The 24,027-nt window shown below is 45.2% G+C and overlaps 1 protein-coding gene across 1 annotated transcript in view; it reads left to right on the top strand.

The window, feature by feature from the left end:
- LOC145402685 (glutamate receptor ionotropic, delta-2-like) overlaps positions 1 to 24,027 on the top strand; it is a 58,800-nt gene that overhangs the window by 11,795 nt on the left and 22,978 nt on the right. The window contains exons 3-4 of the mRNA XM_080274659.1: positions 8,600 to 8,690; positions 9,345 to 9,509. Of these exons, the coding sequence (XP_080130785.1) occupies positions 8,600 to 8,690; positions 9,345 to 9,509 (256 nt within the window). The remainder of the gene's footprint in view (positions 1 to 8,599; positions 8,691 to 9,344; positions 9,510 to 24,027) is intronic.

Below are 24,027 nucleotides of genomic sequence, written 5' to 3'. Positions count from 1 at the left end.
TCTGATGCAGCCTAGAGAGCCGCCCTACACTCTGTCGCGCTCCTCTCGGACTAGTGGCCCCTCCAAGGGCCATCCTTTCTTGTGCAGCTCCCCGGATTGCCTGACTCCCATGCCTGGCCGCCACCTGGAGCTCCCGATGTAGGCCCCTTCACCCTTGGGCTGTGTTCTCCCCTCCGACTGAACTGTGAGTAACAGGTCTAGTGACTTTCCACCCTGCCAGTGTGGTGATCCTGACTCCTAGTGAACCAACCAGTGTGATGTTGTTCCCCCCCCCCCTGGAATGTCTTCCCAGTGCCTCTACCCCCCCCCGTGCATCCCTCTACCCTCCCCTGGTGAACCAAGTATCTGTGACTTACAAGTGGAGTATCTCACCGCATTCACGGGCTGATTTCCCCCGGACAGTGCAAAACCCCCCTGTGTTACACACACAAAACAACAACACCCCAGTGCGTCCTTGTTCAGTGTTGCCCCCCCCTTCTCTCCCCCTGGCCCCTGGCCCCAAGGAAAACAGTCCATCCCAATCCTCACTAATGCATCCCCCCTCCCCCCCTCTGGTCTGACATACTGTATACTCTCGTCCTGTATGATGTGGCATAGTCTGTGTAGCTAGGGTTTTTGTCTATGTCACGCGGACATATTATATTAGCTAGGACCTCGTCTATGTCCCGCGAACCCTGAGGCTTAAGGACCTGACTATACGAGCTGTCTCTGTGGATATACTGGATAATGTTATCTGTGAATATGCCAATGGTGATATGCTTGATATGTATGTGAGGAATTACCTGTGGCACTGTGTGTATGCCAATTATACTCCAGGAAAGAGTAAACCCGTATACTAGACATGTGTGCTGAGCTAGGTGGACAGTGATTGTCATAAACATCGGTGCAAGTTGTTGTGTAATCTCAGCTTTGGCTATATCATTGTGTGTGTAATTGCTCTCTGATATTGTAACAGTGATTGTCATAAACATCGGTGCAAGTTATTGTGTATTCTCAGCTTTGGCTATAGTATTGTGTGTGTAATTGTTCTCTGATAATATAGCAGTGTTTCTTTTGACCCGTGGTGTCTGTGTTTTTCCTTCCTTGTGGATAGTGACCTGGTCAGGAACAAAGAACCCAGAGCTGCACCGTGTCTGGATCCGAGAAGTTGGGCCACAGTATACGCTGCATAATACTGGTGGCTAGTGGTGGTTCTTGACCCGGCAGTGGAATAGCAAGGAACAGAAATTCCACAAACATGGCGGTTAAACCACACGTTCAACTTCCTAAGTTCGACTCCGAACTTTACAATATACACACATACATGGCTATGATCAAAGCTATATTAGACATAAATTTTGAGAATGGCTGAGAAAAGATAGCAATCACGCTCCCCCACCTCGAAATGGTTGTCTCAAATATTGCCACTAAAATAGTCCCGGAGATGAAATGGGACCAATTTCAGCAGAGCGTGACCCAAGCTGTCAAACCCTCATTAGCGAAGGTTGTCGCCTTCTCCCAGCTAGACGCATTCACTTACGATGGGAACCTAGATGACACCCTCATTCAAACACAACGTCTCATTGCCACCGCCTACCCGGAGGTGGATCCAAAAACCCTTGCCCAACATGTATTTAAAACCCTGCTAAGAATACTCCCTAGTATGGTCAGGGAACATTTTACCATTTACAACCTGACTGGGGACATTGACAGGAACATCTAGTTGGTGAGGCTCCTACTTGCCGCCCGGACGACCCCTCAGCAAGTAGGTACGGTATGCAGAATCCCCACCCACAAGCCGCCACCCAACAAGCCACGAGCATCCACCCCGAACCCGCCACCCCAGGAGCCACCAGCCCTAGTCTGGGCCATCCCCACCAGAAACCAACCTCCTCCCAGGGAAACGTCTTACCTCATCTCCTTTAATCCCTGGGAGTTTATAACATGACATTAAAGAGCAAAGAGCAGCTGAAGGCCACCCGGGGGAGGGCTGCTAACCAGGGGCGCTGCAAGGTGTCTGCCATCGAGAATGACCCACCAGACAAACCTTCCCCCCCCATCAAGACCCCCGAAGCTGAAGAGGCTGACATAGGCAGCGAGGGAGAGGCCACCTCACCCCAACTGGATTTTTAGGACCGCCCTCACACCTCCCCACGGTGGCGGGGGCCACCCAGCACAAGCACCACCCCCAAGTCTACGACAAGGCCAGGCTGAGTGGGGTGAAGGCCCGACAGCTGGTTGACATGGGAGCAGCCAGGTCGTGCCTATACCACCATTTCTAATCCTGTCATGCCAAAGCTTTCGGCCCTCTCCTCCCCACCTCAGCCCACCTCGTGGAGGCGGGGGATGGCCCCCTGCCAATCCGTGGGGAGACAAGGGCTCTCCGTGTCCAAACACACCAGAAAGCAACCTCCCAACACCAGTTTATCATATCTGACTCCTCTTGCTGTGCCTATGACGGTTACTTGGGGTTGGATCTGCTACAGAAACTCTGGGTCAACATTGATTGCCACGGAAGCTGGTTGCATTTCCACAAATCACCAGATCTACCCCCTCAACCTCTCTGAATGTGCCACACCGTAACACCTTTTTTGCTCCCCCCCTTCCCCCCTCCCCCCATCACCTTCCCCTTCTCCCCCTCCAGCCCTGCCTCTGTCCCGGTCACCCCGCCCCCCACATTTCCTGCCACTCTCTCCTCCGCTGTAACCATTCCTCCCCACCATGAGGTGTGGCTCTCTTTGCATTGACCCGCCAGTACCCACGTAGTATTCTCCCCAGTCACACCGGCAGGCGCCACCGCCTCCTGCCTTCTCTCCCCCACCTTCCTACCCCTGCACCTCGCTGCGGTCCTTGCGGCTAACCTCTCCACCTCACCCCCTCACCCTCCCCAAGAGCCTAGTAGTGGGCAAGATAGAAGCAGAGCCCTGCGCCACACCCTCTGCACCCACCTCCCAGGCCCTACCCCCACTCCCAGAACACCTTTCCCCACAAGAAGCCACCCATCTGAGATGCCTCCTCCTGGACTTTCAGGACATCTTCTCATTGGGACCCGTAGACATCGGCCACACCACCATCCTGTCCCAAAAGATACACACGACTGGCCCCCCCATCCGGCAGCCTGCTTGCCACAAAGAACCAATGCAATGGGCTGAGGAAGACAGGCAGGTCCATGACATGGTAGATGACGCTGTAATATCTCCATCAACCAGCTCTTGGTCCTCTCCTGTCGTCCTCGTAAAGAAGAAAGACAGGACACTATTATTTTGTGTGGACTACCGTCACCTAAACAATGTCACTATCATAGACACCACTCCCCTACCAAGGATCGATGACTTCCTGGACTCTCTCTACGGAGCATCCTGGTTCTTCGCCCTGGACCTGCAATCGGGGTACTTGCAAGTCCCCATGCATCCGGAGGATCGAGGAAAGACCATCTTCTTCACCAGCAATGGGAAGTACTACGAATTTAATGTGCTCCCCTTTGGCCTCTGCAACACCATGGCGACGTCCCGCCTGATGGAGTCTGTCCTTAGCGGCCTCAACTGGGAGACCTGCCTTGCCTACCTCGACGTCGTCATTATCTTCAGCAGAATCTGGGCCGACCATCTCCACTGCCTACGCCAGGTTCTTTCCAGAATATGACATGCTGGGCTCAAACTACGCCCGTCCAAGTGCGTCCTGGCCAAGAGGTCAGTTTCCTTCCTCAGACACATCATATCAAAGGAAGGCATCGCACCCAACCCCGAGAAACTCAGAGCCATAGCTGACCTTCCCCTACCCTGAGACATGCATGAGATCTGTGTGTTCATAGGCCTCACCTCTTACTACCGCCATTTCATAAAGGGGCTCACTACCATCGCCAAACCCCTACACAATCTCACCAAAAAAGGGGAGCCATTTACTTGGACAGAAGACTGCCTCCAAGCCTTTCGGACCTTCAAAGACACTCATCACGGCTCCCATAGTGGCATTCCCAGATTACACTCTCCCATTCCGCCTCTGCACCGACATCTCACCATATATAATACAGGTACGAGATGGCAGGGAACACATTATTGGCTGCGCCAGCTGCACTCTCAACCAGGCCGAGTGGAACTATGCAGCCACTAAGCCAGAGTGACTTGATATCATCTGGGCACTTGAATACTTCAGCACATACCTGGCGGGCACCCATATTACCATCATTACAGATCACCAGTCCCTGCAATGGCTCCACCAATCCGACACCAAAAATGTGCAGATGATCTGCTGGAGGGGGACCTTGGAAAAATTTGGCTTTGACATATCATACCGACTTGTCATACTCCACACAAATGCAGACGCCCTCTCCAGACTTCCTGTAAATGCCATCCAGGCTATGCCTACCCTCCTGCAACGTTGGTAGGCCAAGGATCTCCCTGAATGGATGCCCGCCCACCTGTTCTCCAAGCTGCAATAGCACGGCGACCTCCTGTAAACGCCCTTCTGCCACATAGTTCTCGACCCCAAGGCCGCCCTGGACACCCTCACCCATCTCCACATCGACAACAGGTTAAACCTCGGTGCAAAGAAGTTGCTCCAGGCGTACAATGACACCTTCTGGGCCCCACACCCCTCCAAACTAGTACAACAAGTAGTACAAGCCTGTTGAGTGTGCACCCTCGGAAAGGACACCACTCGCACAACAGTCCCCTCTGGCCGTCTGTTGGCCAGCAAACCGTGGCAGCTATTGTCAGTCGATGTCGTTGGCCCCCTTCCACTTAATTAGGTTACCCTTACATCATTACTTTTGTAGACACTTTAAATTCCTGGTAGCCTGCCCGGAGAAAGAACATCACGCCCTTGCCATCGTAGATGCCCTGACTCGCCACGTATTCCCGTACTTTGACATCCCCCACACCCTCCATTCCTATAATGCGCCCGAATTTACAGGAAAAATCTGGAAAGAATTATCTACCATTTTTGGATACAACATCTCCCATTCATCCCCCTACTGGCCATAAGGGAATGGCATTTGTAAGTGTAGTCATCGCACTCTGCTCAATCAGGTACGGACCCGCATTCAAGCCACACAGGACGATGACTGGCAAGTGCATGTCAGAATCATACAATGGGGTATGAATACCTGCCCATGTGAGGATAGCATCACGCCACATGAATGGGTATTTGGCGAATCACCCCTACTGCTCCCCCTCCGCCACGACCTCCAGCCCCCCCCCTCAGCCCTACCTCATCCAACCCCCTGCTTCACCTTAAGCAGAAGCTCCAGTACCTACAAGCCACCCAAGACTTAGCCCCAGATACCACCCCTGCCAACCCCTACAAACCAGGCTATCTTGTCATGGTTGCCACCCTACCTACCCCACACAAGCTCGCCTCTCGCTGTACCAGCCCCTATGAAGTAATCAGCGTCCCCAACCCTTACCAAGTCATCATCAACTACCACAAAACCATCCGCACCTACAGAAACTGACATGTGCATCGCTCTCCAGCACCAGACGCACCATCCCCTTGGTAATACAATCCGCCAACCCTGGTCCCACCGCTACCCCCAACACCGGAAAATTCCTACTCCTGCTAACTCTCCTCTTCCTTCTCCTCCACCAACACCCCAGCCGCGTCCACCACCCCGACGCCAGCCACCACTTCCCTGTCCTCCATCACCTCACACCATCACATAGCACTGGCAACTCTGACACTTTCCAACTCCAGTCACAGGGGCATGACTTTTCCACCCATGATGGCGGTGAAATGCACACGCGGCAGGGTGAACCCGACACCACCACCCCAGGAGGAGGGAGTGAGGAGGTGATGCCCACCCACTAGGAGACAATGGAGGGGCTAATTTACCTGACCCGATGTCCCGGCATCAATGACGTATGTCCCTCGTGACACAGCGCCCCTCTTCTGCACAGCCAGACCACCTGGCAGTGTACAGGGAAAGTATACTACTCTCCAACAGAGGGAACGCTCACCAGAATTGAGGTGGGATTTGCAAAGATAAGCTCCCAAGCACACCCTCGAATGTCGAATCCTTTGGATTGGCCTCCAATTTGACTGAGGACTCAGGAGGAGACTCTAGGGTTGCTACCCCTGTACCTCGATGGACGGAGGGCACACTCCACCGGAACTGTAGGAAAAGCCGAGAGAATACGCACAGACTCTTCCTCCCGACGTTGCAGGTACAGAACCTTCCCCAACAGAGGGAGGACATGCTCCACTGGAGCTGTGGTGTAAGCTGTGAGAGTACGTCTGAACTCGTCCTCCCGATGTCCCAGGGACAGGTGTCTCCTTCCCGACGAACAGAGGGCATACTCCATTGGAGCTGTGGCGAAAGCTGAGAGAGAAACCCGATCTCTTCCTCCCGATGTCTCAGGGGGAGGAGACTCTGGCCCTACAGCAGGAGTGCAGACTCCACTGGAGCCACAATGACCACAGGGAGGGCCGTACGGGTGCCTGCTCTCCGTCGTCAGTACCGGCGGTGTCCAGGTGAGGCTCCTCGGACCTCTCTCGCGTCCATGGTCCTCATAGGAGTGCAGGCAGTGCCCGATGGGGCTGCCAGATGGAGGGGGCCACCTCTGGCTTGACCCTCCACCCCTGTGGTAGAGTGAGGCGCCCCTCCCCACGTCCTTCTCCCCGAGAGGCAGGAGTCTCCCCTGCTACAGGCTCCCCACCCAAGTCCGGACCCGGAGAGGCATCCCCAAGGCCTGGTGTCCAGTCCCTCTAGCCCCGCCCTTCCCTGGTGCTGATGGGCTCCACCTGGACCAGAGGCCACAGCCCACCCCTGATGGCCTCCCTCTGCTGCCGAGGCTGCAGCCCCTGGAGTCAGCGGGCCACCCCAGGTGTCCACCGCGGCAGCAGGTCTTCTCCCGGAGTAGGTAGTCACAGTCCCTCCCTGTCAGCCGCCCCTGACGGGAGTGAAGCCAACCCCGCCCGGGCACTGCCCTCCTCCTGGCTGACTTTAGTCCTGGCCTCCCTCGGTCCCTTCCCCGGACCCTGATGAGGGCGAAGGGCTGACGATGTGCTGCTCTTCTATTGGCCCTCTTCGACCCCAGCCCAGAGAGCCCTGCTTCCTGTAGGGCCGACGCAGCTTGAGAGCTGCCCCACATACCGTCCCACTCCTCTCGAACTAGTGGCCCCTCCAAGGGCCGCCCTTTCCTGTAAAACCCCCCGGACAGCCCGCCTCCCATGCCTGGCCGCCACCTGGAGCTCCCAGCTTAGGACCCTTCACCCGCGGGCCGTGTTCTCCCCTCTGACTGAACTGTGAGTAACAGGTCTCGTGACTTTCCACTCCCCCAGTGTGGTGATCCTGACACCTAGTGAACCAACCAGTGTGACATTGTCCCCCCCCCCTGGAGTGTCTCCCCAGTGCCTCTCCCCCCTCCCATGCATCCCTGTACCCTCCCCTTGGTGTCCCTCCCTGGTGAGCCGAGTACCTGTGACTTACAAGTGGAATATCTCACACCATCCTTGGGCTGGTTTTCTCCGGACAGTGCAAAAAAAAAAACCTGTGTCACACACACAAAACAACAACACCCCAGTGCATCCTTGTTCAGTGTTGTCCTCCCCCCTTCTCTCCCCCTGGACCCTGTCCCCAAGGAAAACAGTCCCCCCCTATCCTCACTAATACGTCCCCCCTTCCCCCCCCTCAGGTCTGACTTACTGTATACTCTTGTCCTGTGTGATGCAGCATAGTCTAAGTCTTGCTAGGGTTTTCGTCTATGTCACACGGATATATTATATTAGCTAGGACCTCGTCTATGTCCCGCGAACCCTCAGGCTTAAGGACCTGACTATACAAGCTGTCTCTGTGGATATACTGGATAATATTGTCTGTGAATATGCCGATGGTGATATGCTTGATATATTTGTGAGATGTTACCTGTGACACATTGTGTATGCCAGTTATACTCCAGGAAAGTGTAAACAAATATACGAGACGTGTGTTGAACTAGGTAGACTGTGATTGTCATAAACATCGGTGCAAGTTGTTGTGTAAACTCAGCTTTGGCTATAGCACTGTGTGTGTAATTGCTCTTTGATATTGTAACAGTGATTGTCATAAACATCGGTGCAAGTTATTGTGTATTCTCACCTTTGGCTACAGCATTGTGTGTGTAATTGTTCTCTGATAATATTACAGTGTATCTTTTTGACCCGTGGTGTTTGTGTTATTCCTTCCTTGTTGATACTGACCCGGTCAGGAGCAAAGAACCCATGGCTGCACCATGTCTGGACCCGAGAAGTCGGGGCACAGAATACGATGCATAACAATAATCATCATCATCATCATCATCATCATCATCATCATCATCAGCTGCCATAGTCAAGGACGTAGTATCACGATATATAAATTTAATCAGTGGATGAAAGTCTCAATATATAAACTGATTTATAAGACTATTCTATTTTTACCTCCTTAACTTTAACTTGTTTTCTCCACATTCGGCAGCACTGAACTGCCAGATGTTTTATTCATTCTCGTTATACCAGCTTTAAATGGACGATATGCTTCCCAGTGGTGAATATTATCGCTTGTAGGTGTCACAGCTCTTCCCAAGGCAATGATTTGCGTGAAATATAAGAATAATTGTACAGTACCTACTTTACTCTCTCTCTCTTTCTCTCTGAACCTTTCCAGGATCAAATTTATCCCACCAGAAGATGAGGAGTGGGGATACCTGACCAGTGACGGGGTGTGGACAGGCATGATTGGCATGGTGTATAGAGAGGTGGGCAAGGTTTCCCTCGTTTAATATTGACTCTTACAATACTGGGTATTGAAGGAGATTTCACATAGTAAGTGGGACTTTCAAATTAGATTAGCTTTGATATGAGGGCACTGATTAATTTGTATATGCATGAACAGATCAGGAAGGAAAAATGAATGATTTTACAAAATGGAATTGAAAATTTAGATTACTAGCCTGCTTAGCCTGGCTGAATTTTTAATGGAAACTGATAATTTAGGAAGTATTTGCTTGCTTAGTCTCTAATTCTGTAGTCCTTCACATCCCTCCACAAACTTCATGGGAAAGATGGATCTTACCTTGAAGCAGTATGTTAGGCACCTCTATGGGCTATTGCGATTTACATTTCATTCGATGGAATTATTTGCGCCTGTGAACGTTTCCTCTTCATTTTTTAAATCAATCTTTAACATCGCCTCAAATTGTATTCTGCTAAATATATTAGTGAATATTTTTTAAAATGCATCAACCCTCCATATTCCCCACCCCAACTGAAGACAGAAATTACAGTTGAACTGTTATGTCTACCCTAAGTTGAATACAACCATGTGGATATGGTAAGTACTGAACAAAATAAATAGGAGGCACCACAGTGTTCAAGGGTCATAACTTTTAGTATACTGCCCACCTCAATAGGAAGCAGACATTGCCCTAGGACTATTTACAATGACACCCGAGCGAGCAACAGCAGTCGACTTCACAGACCACGTGTCCATCAACTATGCCAGAATCTTAGCAGCCCGAGGAAGTCCCGAGGTCACACTGTGGGGGTTCCTGCAGCCCCTGACAACAAATGTGTGGGTAAGGATCTCTCTCTCTCTCTCTCTCTCTCTCTCTCTCTCTCTCTCTCTCTCATTTCATTGAATCCGGCGATGTTCTTTTCAGTGCATTACTGCTGCTAACAGACGATTTTAATTAACTTAGGAAAAGTCTGTTGTGTACTGAAGTGCTTGATTAACGTTTTACCTAGCCTTTCCAGTTAAAATTAGTATACTTTAAACTGATTCAAATATTCAAGATTTTGACAAGAATAAGACTAAAGAGACATTCCTGGGATCAGTTGGAGAATATATTTTTGGCTATAGACCAGTGGCATAGGAGTGAAAGCCATTACGACAAAAAATATGAATGTTCTGTTTTACCAAGAGTTTGTAAATAACTGGGTTATCTCTGGGATAAAGTATAATCGATTTCTGAAAGAAAACTTGAAACAATGGATATATGAAAGCCAGCACAAAATAACATGTTCTTGGTTTGCACTACCTAATGTTTTTGCTTTTAAAACTTGTTATTTAGTGAAACAACCTAATCTAAGTAAACAACAAAACTCCTACCGCTTCTCTCAATTCTTTTGATAATTCAGCTGCAAGCAACACAGGATTTCACCTGGATAAAGATAATTGTCATCATGTGATGCCACAAATTTAGTATTCATGTATGTGTTTAGAGGTATTATAATTTCTAAGTTAGATAGGATGTAATCTGTATACTAGTTTATAAATTCCTGTCCTAAGTAGTAATTCATATATTAATGATTGATGTAGGGTTAACTTTATTTTTATATGTATACATCTCCGTATCTATGCATTGGGTGATGTAATTGTGAGTGTTGAGCTATGGGAATTCCTCCGTCTGGTCGAGTGATGAATAACAGATGCGAGCAGCCTTTCTCCTTGTTTATGTGTCGTTGTTGGGCACCAAGTTTAAACCTTAAACAGAGTAATGATGGGTATACAATTCTTTCTGTATCCTAGTTGTGAAATGTTTACTAATGAAGCTGCTAGAACCCAAATATGTAAGATTAATAGTCAAAAAGGCCAAAATAATGTCACTTGTGAGGGATTTAATAGTCCCGCTTGCCTTAGCTGTCACTAGATGGCATAAGCTGCCCCAAACTCAAGGCGGGATAGTAGTAAATACAGTATTTAAATTAAGTAAGGATTGAATCCCAAATTTTCCCCAATTCAATCAAAAGTCCTAACGTCATGTGTACACTACTATATAAATAGTGTGGAGAATTAAAACCCACCATATTGCAAAAACACAATCTCATTTGATCTAGCAGTGGCGTCTCTTGCGTGCCCGGGAGGCCGCACTCGCTGCTCGGATATCGTGTATAATGGACGTTGGTTCAGGTGAGCTGTCCACATTCCTCCTTTTCCCCCTTTTTCTTGTTTAATTCTTACTTGGCGTGAACCATATGAAGTAATGTTGTTAAAAGCTTAATGTAAAGACTCGCCGCTCAGACATCGTGTATAATGGACGTTGGTTCAGTCCCCAGACACTGGCGACGTCGGAGTGTGCACAAGGCCATCTCGTGGTATTGCCCATAGACTCGTCTTACATACACACTTACACTACCCATGAATTATTTTATAAACTGAATGTAACTGAAATGGTATTATTGATCTATCAAGTGAACTTCTTTTTTTGTAGGTAAGGAATAGAAATTTGAAAAGTGATGTGATCATGTAACGGAAAGGCGAAATTCAAATTCATTAACCGTTTTCTTTCTCTTATATTAATATGTTAGAAAATTAGGAGCATGGAAGGGAACTTAGTGGTTGTGAGCAATAATGTGATTTTGAGTTGTTCCTCGAGGCTAAACAAGCCCAAGTGATTATGTATTCTTGGTGATTATGCGATTTTGAGTTGTTCCTCGAGGCTACACAAGCCCGAGTGATTATGTATTTTTGGTGATTATGCATTAATGATGATTATGAATTGTTAATAATTATGAATTGATAGTGATTGGGAACTACAGTGAATTGCATGATGAAATTATACTATACGGGCGAAATAGAGCACGAGTGATTATTTGTATTGGTTCGAGGCTATGCCAGCCCGAAAAGATAACCCAAGCTCATAAATATTCCAGTCTTGAGGCTATTGTCGAGCCCAAGAATAACTGACTAAAAAAGAGTGAGGTACGATGACGTCAGAAATTGCTTGAATGTTCCAAATTGTTTCGCTGGTGACAATGTTGTAGGAATGATCACCCATACCATGGTTTTGATGTACAACCCTTTTTCATATGACTAAAGGTCATGTTATTAAAAATGTTTGTTGAAACCCAGTATAGAATTATTAAAGTAGAGTAAAGTGTATGTCATTTTATACCCAATCAAGGGAATTATGTCCTTTTTGCCTAACTCACTCCCCTTCCAATTCAAGATTTCTCCGCTTTGGGAACGACAACCACACGTGGTACTGACTTAATCTCGACTCGGCCAAAAACTACAAACGCTACCAAAACTATCTTAAATAATTATCCTTTACCACACCAAGTCAAAACACCACCCCCTCCCCCTTTTGTTTTACTGAAGTGAATTTTCTATCAACCAAGGAGGGGAGACTAAGTCGAGTACCATTTGTATTATCAATGGGTAAGTTGACCAGAACCAACAACCGGTAAGATTATAAATCCTAACATTACACTGATGGAACAATAACAAGCGGGGAAAGATCTCAAAACCCGTCGTTATACTGGTGGTAATAGCGGTGGGATATTCATCATTCCCCAATTAGTGGCGTTGGTGAGAAAGTGAACTGAAGTGAATAGCAAAGAGAGTGAGAATGTTCAGGGTAGCATTGGTTGGTCATTCCCAAATACCTCCGCAACTCTATGTTCAGAACATCCTGGTTGTAATGAGGTTCAAATAGTGTACTAGTTGGTATTACCCCTGGGGAAGGGGGGAGAGAATACTTCCCCAGTATCCCTGCTTGTCGTAAGAGGCGAAGAGGCGACTAAAGGGGGCCTTTTTATCTCCAGTCTGTCTCCTTACTCTCCTTTTCTGCTCTTCTGTCCTACCTCTCGTCTTGATATTTCCATGTTTCATCTAAGCTTAGTGCTAATTCTTCACTTTTCCTTCCTTCCAGCTTAGAATGTTAAGGGTTAGGTAATTATATGTTCTCTAGACAAATATTACCCATTCAGAGACAAACACACAAAACATCATACACTGTCTTGGGCAATACTTCACCGACTTTGGGACGCACGAGGTATCGTCCTGGACAACGGCGGAGAGTTCATGAGTGGAGAGTTCAAGAAATTCTGCCGGAGGAACCAGGTGGACTTGTTCTACGTCACTCCTTATCATCCCCAGGGAAATTCCACCATTGAAAGGATGCACAGGACTACGAAAAGTATCTTAGCATCCCTCTGCAACGGACACCCCTTGCGTTGGCCTCAGCTGCTTCAGTCGTGCCAAACTGTCATATATCAAGCGGTGCACTAGAGCACGGGACAACAGCCCTATTATGCCTTCTTCTCACGCCATTCCCCTCTCCTCATTGGTACCTTATTGCATTCTGTGGATGCAGAGGAGGACGACCTGGCGATAGCACACACACTCATCAAAAGTACTCACCAGAAAATGACCAGGCGATACCGGGAGGTGGACAACAGGCGGAGGAGAGCGCAGAAGGTTGGAGTCAATAGCTTGGTGTGGGCGAAAAAAGAGACCATACAGCCGGGTACCTGTAGGAAACTGAATGCCGAATTGGACGGCCTGTATAAAGTGATCAAAGTGCTGCTAGATGGAAGTGTTTATATCACTGAAAATGTATTTAGTGGCAAAAGAATACAAAGGGCTGCTGAAAAGGTAAAACCATATTACGGTACAGAGGAATGGCTCTTAGAACCGTTGCAACAGGAGCTCGCCCCGGAGCCCGAAGATGAGCAATTACCACCGTGAGTGAGTAATGCCCCTCGGAGGCTCATAGAGGAGTGTTAGCTAGAAAAGTATAGATCAGTGCATGAGACCAATGTTGTGAAACATAACTGCTTAGAGTTATGTTCCGGGTGGACTCATCCCTGAGGAGTGGGTGTAAAAAGAAAAAAAAAGAGAGAAGAGTTCCTGTTGGAACCGGGAAGTGCCTTACTTCGAGGGGAGTAAGTAATCCCCTCACCTTACAGTTAGCACGGTTTGTGAGGTAGTGGAGTCTTCAGGACAGAATGAGCGCTCAACTTTGCGGCCGGAAAGCTGGAAACAAAAGAACAGAGTGAATGCGAATGCGAATGGAAGAGTGGAAGGAAGCGCCTCCCGTGGTGATCTCACTCTCGAGAGACCCTGTCAAGCTCAGGTGAGCAACAAGCTATCCTCCAAAACCTGAGGCTGACTGGGGCATAAATTCCCTCATAACATCACGTGTAAGGAGTGATCATACCTCCCAATGAAGTAAGTGACCTTCCGAGGTACGCATCAGGTGTTTAATGTGGACTGACAGGTGCCACCGATTGTGGGGAAAGGTATTCCAATTTAAAGTGTTCATAGCAGTTATAAGAGTAACAACATTCCATCCATGCACATGTCATAGATGACTGACTTGGGTAAAATTTGTCTTCCGAACGTGGGAGCCGTGTAATGCCACAAATTTAGTATTCATGTATGTGTTTAGAGGTACTGTAATTTCTAAGTTAGATAGGATGTAATCTGAATACTAGTCTATAAATTCCTGTCCTAAGTACTAATTCATATATTAATGATTGATGTAGGGTTAACTTTATTTTTATATGTATACATCTCCGTATCTATACATTGGGTGATGTAATTGTGAGTGTTGAGCTATGGGAATTCCTCCGTCTGGTCGAGTGATGATTAACAGATGCGAGCAGCCTTTCTCCTTGTTTATGTGTCGTTGTTGGGCGCCAAGTTTAAACCTTAAACAGAGTAATGATGGGTATACAATTCTTTCTGTATCCTAGTTGTGAAATGTTTACTAATGAAGCTGCTAGAACCCAAATATGTAAGATTAATAGTCAAAAAGGCCAAAATAATGTCACTTGTGAGGGATTTAATAGTCCTGCTTGCCTTAGCCGTCACTAGATGGCATAAGCTGCCCCAAACTCAAGGCGGGATAGTAGTAAATACAGTATTTAAATTAAGTAAGGATTGAATCCCAAATTTTCCCCAATTCAATCAAAAGTCCTAACGTCATGTGTACACTACTATATAAATAGTGTGGAGAATTAAAACCCACCATATTGCAAAAACACAATCTCATTTGATCTAGCAGTGGCGTCTCTTGCGTGCCCAGGAGGCCGCACTCGCTGCTCAGACATTGTGTATAATGGACGTTGGTTCAGGTGAGCTGTCCACATTCCTCCTTTTCCCCCCTTTTCTTGTTTAATCCTTACTTGGCGTGAACCATATGAAGTAATGTTGTTAAAAGCTTAACGTAAAGACTCGCTGCTCAGACATCGTGTATAATGGACGTTGGTTCAGTCCCCAGACACCGGCGACGTCAGAGTGTGCACAAGGCCATCTCGTGGTATTGCCCATAGACTCGTCTTACATACACAATTACACTACCCATGAATTATTTTATAAACTGAATGTAACTGAAATGGTATTATTGATCTATCAAGTGAACTTCTTTTTTTGTAGATAAGGAATAGAAATTTGAAAAATGATGTGATCATGTAACGGAAAGGCGAAATTCAAATTCACTAAATGTTTTCTTTCTCTTATATTAATATGTTAGAAAATTAGAAGCGTGGAAGGGAACTTAGTGGTTGTGAGCAATAATGTGATTTTGAGTTGTTCCTCGAGGCTAAACAAGCCCGAGTGATTATGTATTCTTGGTGATTATGCATTAATGATGATTATGAATTGTTAATAATTATGAATTGATAGTGATTGGGAACTATAGTGAATTGCATGATGAAATTATACTATACGGGCGAAATAGAGCACGAGTGATTATTTGTATTGGTTCGAGGCTATGCCAGCCTGAAAAGATAACCCAAGCTCATAAATGTTCCAGTCTTGAGGCTATTGTCGAGCCCAAGAATAACTGACTAAAAAAGAGTGAGGTACGATGACCTCAGAAATTGCTTGAATGTTCCAAATTGTTTCGCCTGGTGACAATGTTGTAGGAATGATCACCCAAACCATGGTTTTAATGTACAACCCTTTTTCATATGACTAAAGGTCATGTTATTAAAAATGTTTGTTGAAACCCAGTATGGAATTATTAAAGCAGAGTAAAGTATATGTCATTTTATACCCAATCAAGGGAATTATGTCCTTTCCTGCCTACCTCACTCCCCTTTCAATTCAAGATTTCTCCGCTTTGGGAACGACGACCACACGTGGTACTGACTTAATCTCGACTCGGCCAAAAACTACAAACGCTACCAAAACTATCTTAAACAATTATCCTTTACCATACCAAGTCAAAACACCACCCCCTCCCCCTTTTGTTTTACTGAAGTGAATTTTCTATCAACCAAGGAGGGGAAACTAAGTCGAGTACCATTTGTATTATCAATGGGTAAGTTGACCAGAACCAACAACCGGTAAGATTATAAATCCTAACATTACACTGATGGAACAATAACAAGCGGGGAAAGATCTCAAAACTCGTCGTTACAATCAGTGTCCTTTGCTTTGTATGTACAGTTACTTCCACTTCTAACGAGTACAGTGGATGGTGTGTTTGGTGAAAAGTGGCACCACTGTGTTTGTTTACATCGTAGTAATAGTAAGTGATTGGGCAGACCCGGCAGAGCTTCCCCTCCGCTACAGTATCTAGAACCAACAGAAACAATGGTTTATCAAGTCATACTCTGTCTGCAAATATAAGTGTTTGCCACGTATGTATAGTGGAAGGTAGAGATAAAAATACACGGTAATGCCATTGGCTCCCATTGTTTCTCTGAGAGGAGATGACTGTCAGGCGTGGTGGAACGGAGGGGAGGGGGAATAGGTGGTGGGGACGCATATATCAAAACTTCGTCGTGATTCGTTTAGAAAGATGAAGGGCGTGATTATACTGATGTTCTGAGGTGATCTGGAGCTCCGTACGCAATAACGTGTTTTGGATCAATGTTGAAGCCTTTATGTTCGTCATACAATATGGTGAACGACTGTATTTGAGCATAACTGTTAGAAGGTGTGATGTCCGGTGTCTCGAAACGTGGTTCACCTGAGTCTAGTGAGTGTGCAGCTAAACTGCTGTAACATGTTTGTGACTGAACCAGGGTGGTCACAAATGATTCATGATTATGCATGTGAGACAAGTCATGCCATGTGCATCATCCAGTCCTTTACTGTGAGGAAAAACAATCATTACAGTCGCAAACCATGGTTTAAGCAGATGTCCTGTTGTATAGGATAATAGCTGCTTTGAGTGCTGGACAGCTATTGGCTTCCTCGATAACGTTGGGCAGTCATCATACTGACGGATCAGTCGGAGGTAATGAGATAATGTATTTGCATAATGAATGCAAATCTTGTATTATAATAACTGAAATAACGGTGTTATGGGTGTCAAGTCCACAAATGGTGTCACTTACTTTGAAGTGCCAAATAATCAGTTTTGATGGCTGTAACACATCCATGAACATCGATCAGCATTTATCATATTTCCTTTAAAAAATTCATACATTAGTTTTCATACATGTATTAAACATTCATGGCCTCCTTACCTCTAGACTCATTCCCGGTATATTATTTAATCCTGTGTCTACACCCACACACTGTTCATCCAGAAGGAGCAACAGTTCCCTTACCAACACCAAACATCACATATGTTGGTGATGACCCTACCCCCACCTGCACACATCACTCTCTCCCACGAGTCCCCTTCCACACACCTTGCCACCAAGCAGGGTGGTCAAGCCCCTTCAAACCCCTCTCTATCCTACAGCATTTCCTTCCTCTCCTACTACCCCGTCCCACAGACCAATCTCTATTCAAGAACCCCTAGCCTACCAAATATTCTATTCTATTTCTAACTGCCTTGGGAATATCGTTTTCAGTGTTCAGCGTCATGGGACACGGCATAACGAGTATCTGAAATATCAAAATCTATTGTCGAACTTGAGGTTATAATGAATCTCGTATGATGCCTCTTAACTACTATAGTATGACGACGTTTCGCTTCCCAACCACAATCATCATAACCACAGTCCATAATATACATTATACATTATGCTATTCTAGGTTCTTCTTCCCTTTTGTTCTATGATTGATATACTGCGTGTCCATTGTCTGTCATCAAATTGCAAAGATAGTATCGGACCTGTATTCGCTGTTACTGAAGCTTTTCGGTGGTGTGTTGTTGCTAGGAAAATTGCGTAGTCTAGCCTTGTTTGTCAGGGGTTCAGCAATGCAACTGGCCAATCCGGATCAATGTAAACACAGTAGATGATGTCTGCAACGTTTGTGTGTCAAAAAAGCTCGAACTGCAACTTTTGGTGACTATGCATATCTGTCCGTTGTCTGCTGTTATAAAACAAGGTTTTAGTATGTAGCCACGGCTACACAAAATATTGTTGTGGCGTGATGCTGCTGGGATAGCGTAAAATTGCGTATAGTCTACGCGTGCTTGTGCAGGAAGTCTGGTAATACTTCACCGACCTCTTCACACTCATGCCATAATAGCAGCCTAGCTCTCGGTTTTGGCGGCCATACTGATAACCATTGAACATACTTTCACGTCCCAGAAGTCTGAATGAGGTCCAGTTTTCAACTAATGGACACATGAACTAATACAGTGCAGTGCAATGTTATATGTTAAGTAAGGAGTGTTTTGTGCACATGTCATCAAATAGACTGACAGTATAACACAGCAAAAATAGGCTGGTAGGATTAAGGTTGAGTGCTGCTGGAGCGTCCGCATAAACGTGAGCAACATTTGGTGCACCAGCACCTAGATGGTAAAACCCAACCACCGCGCTTTAGGCAAAATACCCCAGGGTTCTGAAGCTATCCCACGTCATCCAGTAGATTTACACAAGGTCATTGATAAGGCGGCAGTCTCGTCGTAATGATGTACTTTGATAAGAAATGGCGGGAATTTTGAGAGAGAGAGAGAGAGAGAGAGAGAGAGAGAGAGAGAGAAAGAGAGGAGGAATGGCCGGAATTCTGTGAGAGAGGAGAGACAGACAAACAGACAGACAGACTGGTGCATTCACGGTGTGACATTTCAGGTTCATACAATACGACATAGTAGACCAATGAAAGGATGAAGTTGTTGCCTCCCTGGTCGTCCTTCTGCTGTGATAGACTCATATCACCCACCTGTGACATTGTGAGTATACCTCCTTGTTTACAGGCTAATATATATATATATATATATATCTATATATATATATATATATATATATATATATATATCAGTCAGTGAGAACGGCCATAAGACAGAAGGATGAGGTCGAATATAATCAATCTGCCAGTGAAAGAAGGAGAGGGGGAAGGAGTTGAACAAAATACGAATACAATAGTTGGAGAGGATTATGTGCAGGGGTAGAAACAGAAGGATGGGCTCAACCACCCATGCATGATACTAATGTCTGTGGACAATGGTAGTGGGTAGGTAGTTGCAGCAAGGGACAGATTGAGTGCAAGGTGGATATGGATGAGACCGCATATCTTTAGCGTTCATTAGTGATGGTAGAATACAAGTAGTTTATTAATGATAGGACATTGTGATTAAATGAATGATGATGATTGGGATGAGATGATAATGTGAGGTAATGATGAGATACGAGAAATTAACGAGTAGAGAGGTGATTGGTGTGACAAGGAGATAGGAGGTGAGGAATTTGGCGCATAGTATGACGGAAGCCTTTTGTGCTTGCTACCGTTACCTGATTGTATCTTGTGTCAGAAATCAATTATGCTAATATATTCCAGTACATTGTTTATCATTATTAATGCTATTGTCATTTATGAATAAAATACAGCCGTTGGTCTCATTCCTCCGTGAAGTTTCCAGTTTGTGGGGGGGTTTAGCAGGGTAATAGTGAAGGGGGGAAGTGTATCCCGGAGGTATGGGAAGGGGGCTGAGACAAGTATTCATGACGAATGTTATTCATTTCATAGAGACGTCTGCTGTCGTCTTGTGTCTCACCATTTGTGAACCTGTTGTATGTCAGTGCACTCATTATATAAACATACAAAATAAGAGTTTTGCTTTTTATCTGTATCATTATTTTGCGATCATAATTCCTTGTATATCATAATTGTGTGGTCATCATTCTTAACGGTTACCCGAGTGTTGGATGGAACAGTGACATGTGTGTGATGGTGGTTGCCTTATAACTATAGGATGTTGTCACGTAATAAATGTCCTGAAATAAAGACGCCAGTTAAATAACACACCAATAATATTACTTTGTTAAGGGATAATCATAAAAACCAAACTATAACTATATTATTTGTATTAGACCCCTTTATACAAACCATACTAACTACTTTATATTATATTTGATCCAGTCTTAAAATCCAGATCCTAACTAAAATATTTGTATTTCCGCCAATCATACAAACCAGACTAACTATAATATTTCTGTTTGAACCAAACAACCTAGTACTGTGTCCATCCACCCTCGTCCTCAATACCCGCCCGTAATCTGGTAGGCATGGAGGAGACGAGGGTCCATACTTGGTGTGGCCTGGCTCGGAATAGTTCTCACTGGCTTTGAGTGTGGGCCATCAGCTGCTCCCCTGTGCGTTCCTCCTCGGGCTCCCATGAGTTTACCATTTTAACCCAAACATGTTCAATTGGGTTGCAGTCGCACCCTTTGCTAGGCAGGTCCAGCAGCTGCAGGTTCTCTTTACCTGCAAACCACTCCCTTACTACTTCAGCTGTGTGGATGGTGCACCGATCCTGCACAAATATGATCAGGCCCGGAGGAAAGGGGAAGTTCTTTTCCTGAAGGAAGGGAAGGAAAAAATTCCAGAGGATGTCAATATATGTGGCGGAAGTGAATCTTCATTCAATCCTTGTGACATCTCCCATTCCATGCATGGAGATCCAGCCCTAGACATTGTACGTAACGTAACCAGTTCGTCTTTCATTGTAGATGTTATGAGGGTCGTATCTGCCAGTAACGAAAAGGTATTATTCATCATCCAGCTTCACGCATGGTCAAGCTGACACACACACACAATATTAATATTATAATACCGTAATGTATTACTTTAGCTGATAACGACTTTAGAACATTAACATCTAATACTTTGTATGAATAGTATTCTTGTGCCATATGGTTACACACTATTTGTTACATTTGCTTTAATATTAATAATTTCACTTACAGCAGACAGTCATATTCACTGTGGCAACAGCACGCTGTCATGATGATGCTGTCCAAATGCCTGAATGACAGATATGGGCTTAACAGCCATTAACGTCAGTTTACTACAAGTAATTATCCTGGACACAGTAATGTTGGGATAATTAGTTATATTTATGCAGACATTTGCTGCTTCTACGTCATCCATTAAGATCTGTGGTAAAACCTATGCCGCTCAACCTGTTGCATGCTGCCATCATAACCGGTGGGGTATGTGACTGATATGGAATTATGACTGCCTTTTTTTTTTTTTAATGAAATACAGATGTCATTGTATGGTGGCCTGTTATTTCTACCCCTGATGAACTGAATCCCATTACCTCAACCATGGTTAGGGTAGATTAGGTTTTGTTGGCTGAGGTTGGGATCTCCAAAGCTTTAATTGACATGCAACCAGCTACATACCTATTTGCCTCATTATGAGCATCCATCCATATTATACTGGCTAGTGTTATCACCTGACAATGAAGATGGTGACCTCTAACAAGAGAGTATGTGTAACCAGGGATTGTGGATTCAGGGAAGAATAATTGAACACAATGTAATTTTCTGCATTCTTTAATAACCAATTATATAGTGTATGCCCAGACGTTGTTCCCCAACATTACCTGGTGTTGTTTTCCCTCCACACGTGTAATCAGCCATGGTTGAATGAATTGAAGGTCTTCTTGTCTGTGAAGACAGCTCTTGACCAGAACTCCAAGTCTTGCCCGACATACTGGTTGGCGAATTCGAGCCTGCCAGCACGGTCTGCAGCTGTGAGATGCTCTTTATGTGCGGGAACCCTATGATGCGATCCCGCTTTATGAAGTCGTCTGCGAACTGTAGTTACAGACACGTCCAGGTGGAGTTTTTCCCTAATTTCAGTAGCAGTTGTAAAGCAAGTTTCGGCTGGTGCATGCTAGATTCTTTCATCTTCCTCGGGTGTTATTACGCGGGGACGGGGTCTTTTGGCTAAGAAAATAAAATCTACGTTATGTTCAAAATAAAATTTTACAAATAATACTATTAATACCATTAGTATAATAAAGATTAAAACAAATAAAGATGATAATGATATGTTGATAGATTCTTCACATAAGGTTGCCAATGGTTGTGCTAATATACAGATTAACCTCTAATACTGAGAATGAAAATCAAATAGCTTACCCAAGTCGCAGCCAACGAGTCTGAAGGTTGCATTATCGTGCCCTGGCAACCTAATGGTCAACAATGTGTCCAAGTTCGTGTATATTATGATACGTATATGAATATTATTGACAGGAATAATAGTGAAAAGTTACCAATGTGTATCATACACGAGATCGGACGCACTTTTGACCAGTAGGTTGCCAGGGTCCGATAATGGAACTTTAAGACTCGTTGGCCACAACTATACTAGTTAATTTTAAGAAATACGGATTTTATGGTTCAGCTGTTTTGCAGGGTGTCGTATAGGTCTTGCCAGTTACTTTAGATGACTGTTTAGGTAATTCTAAGTAAAATATAAATGTTATGTTGACGTGCTTTTTTTTCCAGTAGTTAAGCAGTAAACAAGGTTACATGTTAAGAGCAGTTAAATGGGAAAAGTAGTAGTGCGAGCAGCAGCTGTGTCGTCTGCTTCACTATCATGTCTGTTAGGTGCCGCCAATTTTTATTTTTTTATCTTTTTAATGCATGGCTTCTCCACATGAAAAATAGTCTATGAATGTTAGTCTAGGAAGTATGTAGGATAGAGTCAAATGAGTTATGAAATAATATGATGTGCATTTAAAACTAGTGTTAGCAATAACTGCATAACTGTGACTCAATAACCACCGAAATGAACACATCAGTGCAACATTTCCACATAATAATTACGTAAACAGTCATCTCCAGCCATATCTGTCGTAACTCGTGGGGCAACCTGTATTCATGAAAGGTGTGTATATATGTACGCATGGGGAAATACTGATGAATGAAATTAACTAATTTCTTTTCACTTAAGGATCTCTGGTGCTGAGACGTTTCAGTTAACCCGCCGCGTGCCAGTGTCGTTTGAAAACGGTCTGACATAATTCCGTGGCCAGTGTCAGTGCTGTTTTAAAACGGTTTCAAATAAAAAACTTCACTGTGACCGCATTTTTCAAGATCCGTGGGTAAACTGGCAGGCATGTAAGGTAACTGTTCATCTACATTCCTCCAGGCTGTCAAGGCCATACACTCATTGGCTCCCCCCCTCACGCTCACTTTGCCTCATTCTGCCTGTGTGCCTCACCCAGTGCTGTACATAGTGAAAGCATTTGGTAAATATTTTCATGTAAGTGTAAGTTGTAAATATTTTCTTGTAAGTGTAGGACTATATAGTGAAGTCAAGTTGTAAATACTTTCTTGTAAGTGCCAGGACTGTACGTAATGAAGTCAGGTTGTACCTATCTTCAAGTAAGTGTAAGATAATGCATTCACAGTGAGAATGACACGCAAATTGTGATAGATGCTGAAGTAATAAGTAATCAGAAAAGTGTTCTGAACATTGCTATACCTTCCCAGCATAAAAACCCAGTATACCTTACACAGAAAACGGCTTTCTCTCACGTACAGTTGGCCGCACTCCCGAGTTCCCTGAACTTCACCCATAGTCAACAATGTGGCACCGTTGTATTTGTTTGGATCTTTGGACACGTACCGTAGCAGTATGAAGAGCTGGGACCTTGCAATAGTGACCTGGCACAGACAGTGAGTAATAGAATTTTCCTCTCAGCGTCTGTGCATTATCGAATCTATGTATCACTTGAATAGCGATAAGCATTAGGATATAACTGGACCCTGTATCGGGTGCCTAGTTTGGTTGGGAGGAAGTGTGGCTAGAGGTGGAGGGGAAGGAGAGGAGGGGGGAGGGGTGGGCTTTCCCACTCTGGGTAGCTTCGCAAAGGGTTTCGGGAAGAAGGTTCACCAGCAACTATCTTATGAATCTGGTTATATAACAAACCAACAACCAACCACCAAAATTGTAAGAGTCACACATCAGGAATCAACTAAAAATGGAGAATAACCACGTAAACATATCCTGCTATTTCATTACAAAATTCAGGTGGCGCACAGAAGGTGCCGAGCAGGACGAGTATACTGCCACAGCATAAGTCATATATATGGTATTCCTGGTAGATATAACAGGGAGTAGCATTTTGGCACCATGCTATCACCTATGAAGGTATTCTATTAGGTATGCACACAGTCCAACTACAGTGTAGGCATACTAACATGATTATA

This window comes from Coenobita brevimanus, chromosome 58 (assembly GCF_032717465.1).
Source record: "Coenobita brevimanus isolate Jiangsu-jjx chromosome 58, ASM3271746v2, whole genome shotgun sequence".
NCBI lineage: Eukaryota > Metazoa > Arthropoda > Malacostraca > Decapoda > Coenobitidae > Coenobita > Coenobita brevimanus.
Note: the sequence above shows the minus strand (reverse complement) of the source record. Positions and strands in the feature narration are given on the sequence as shown.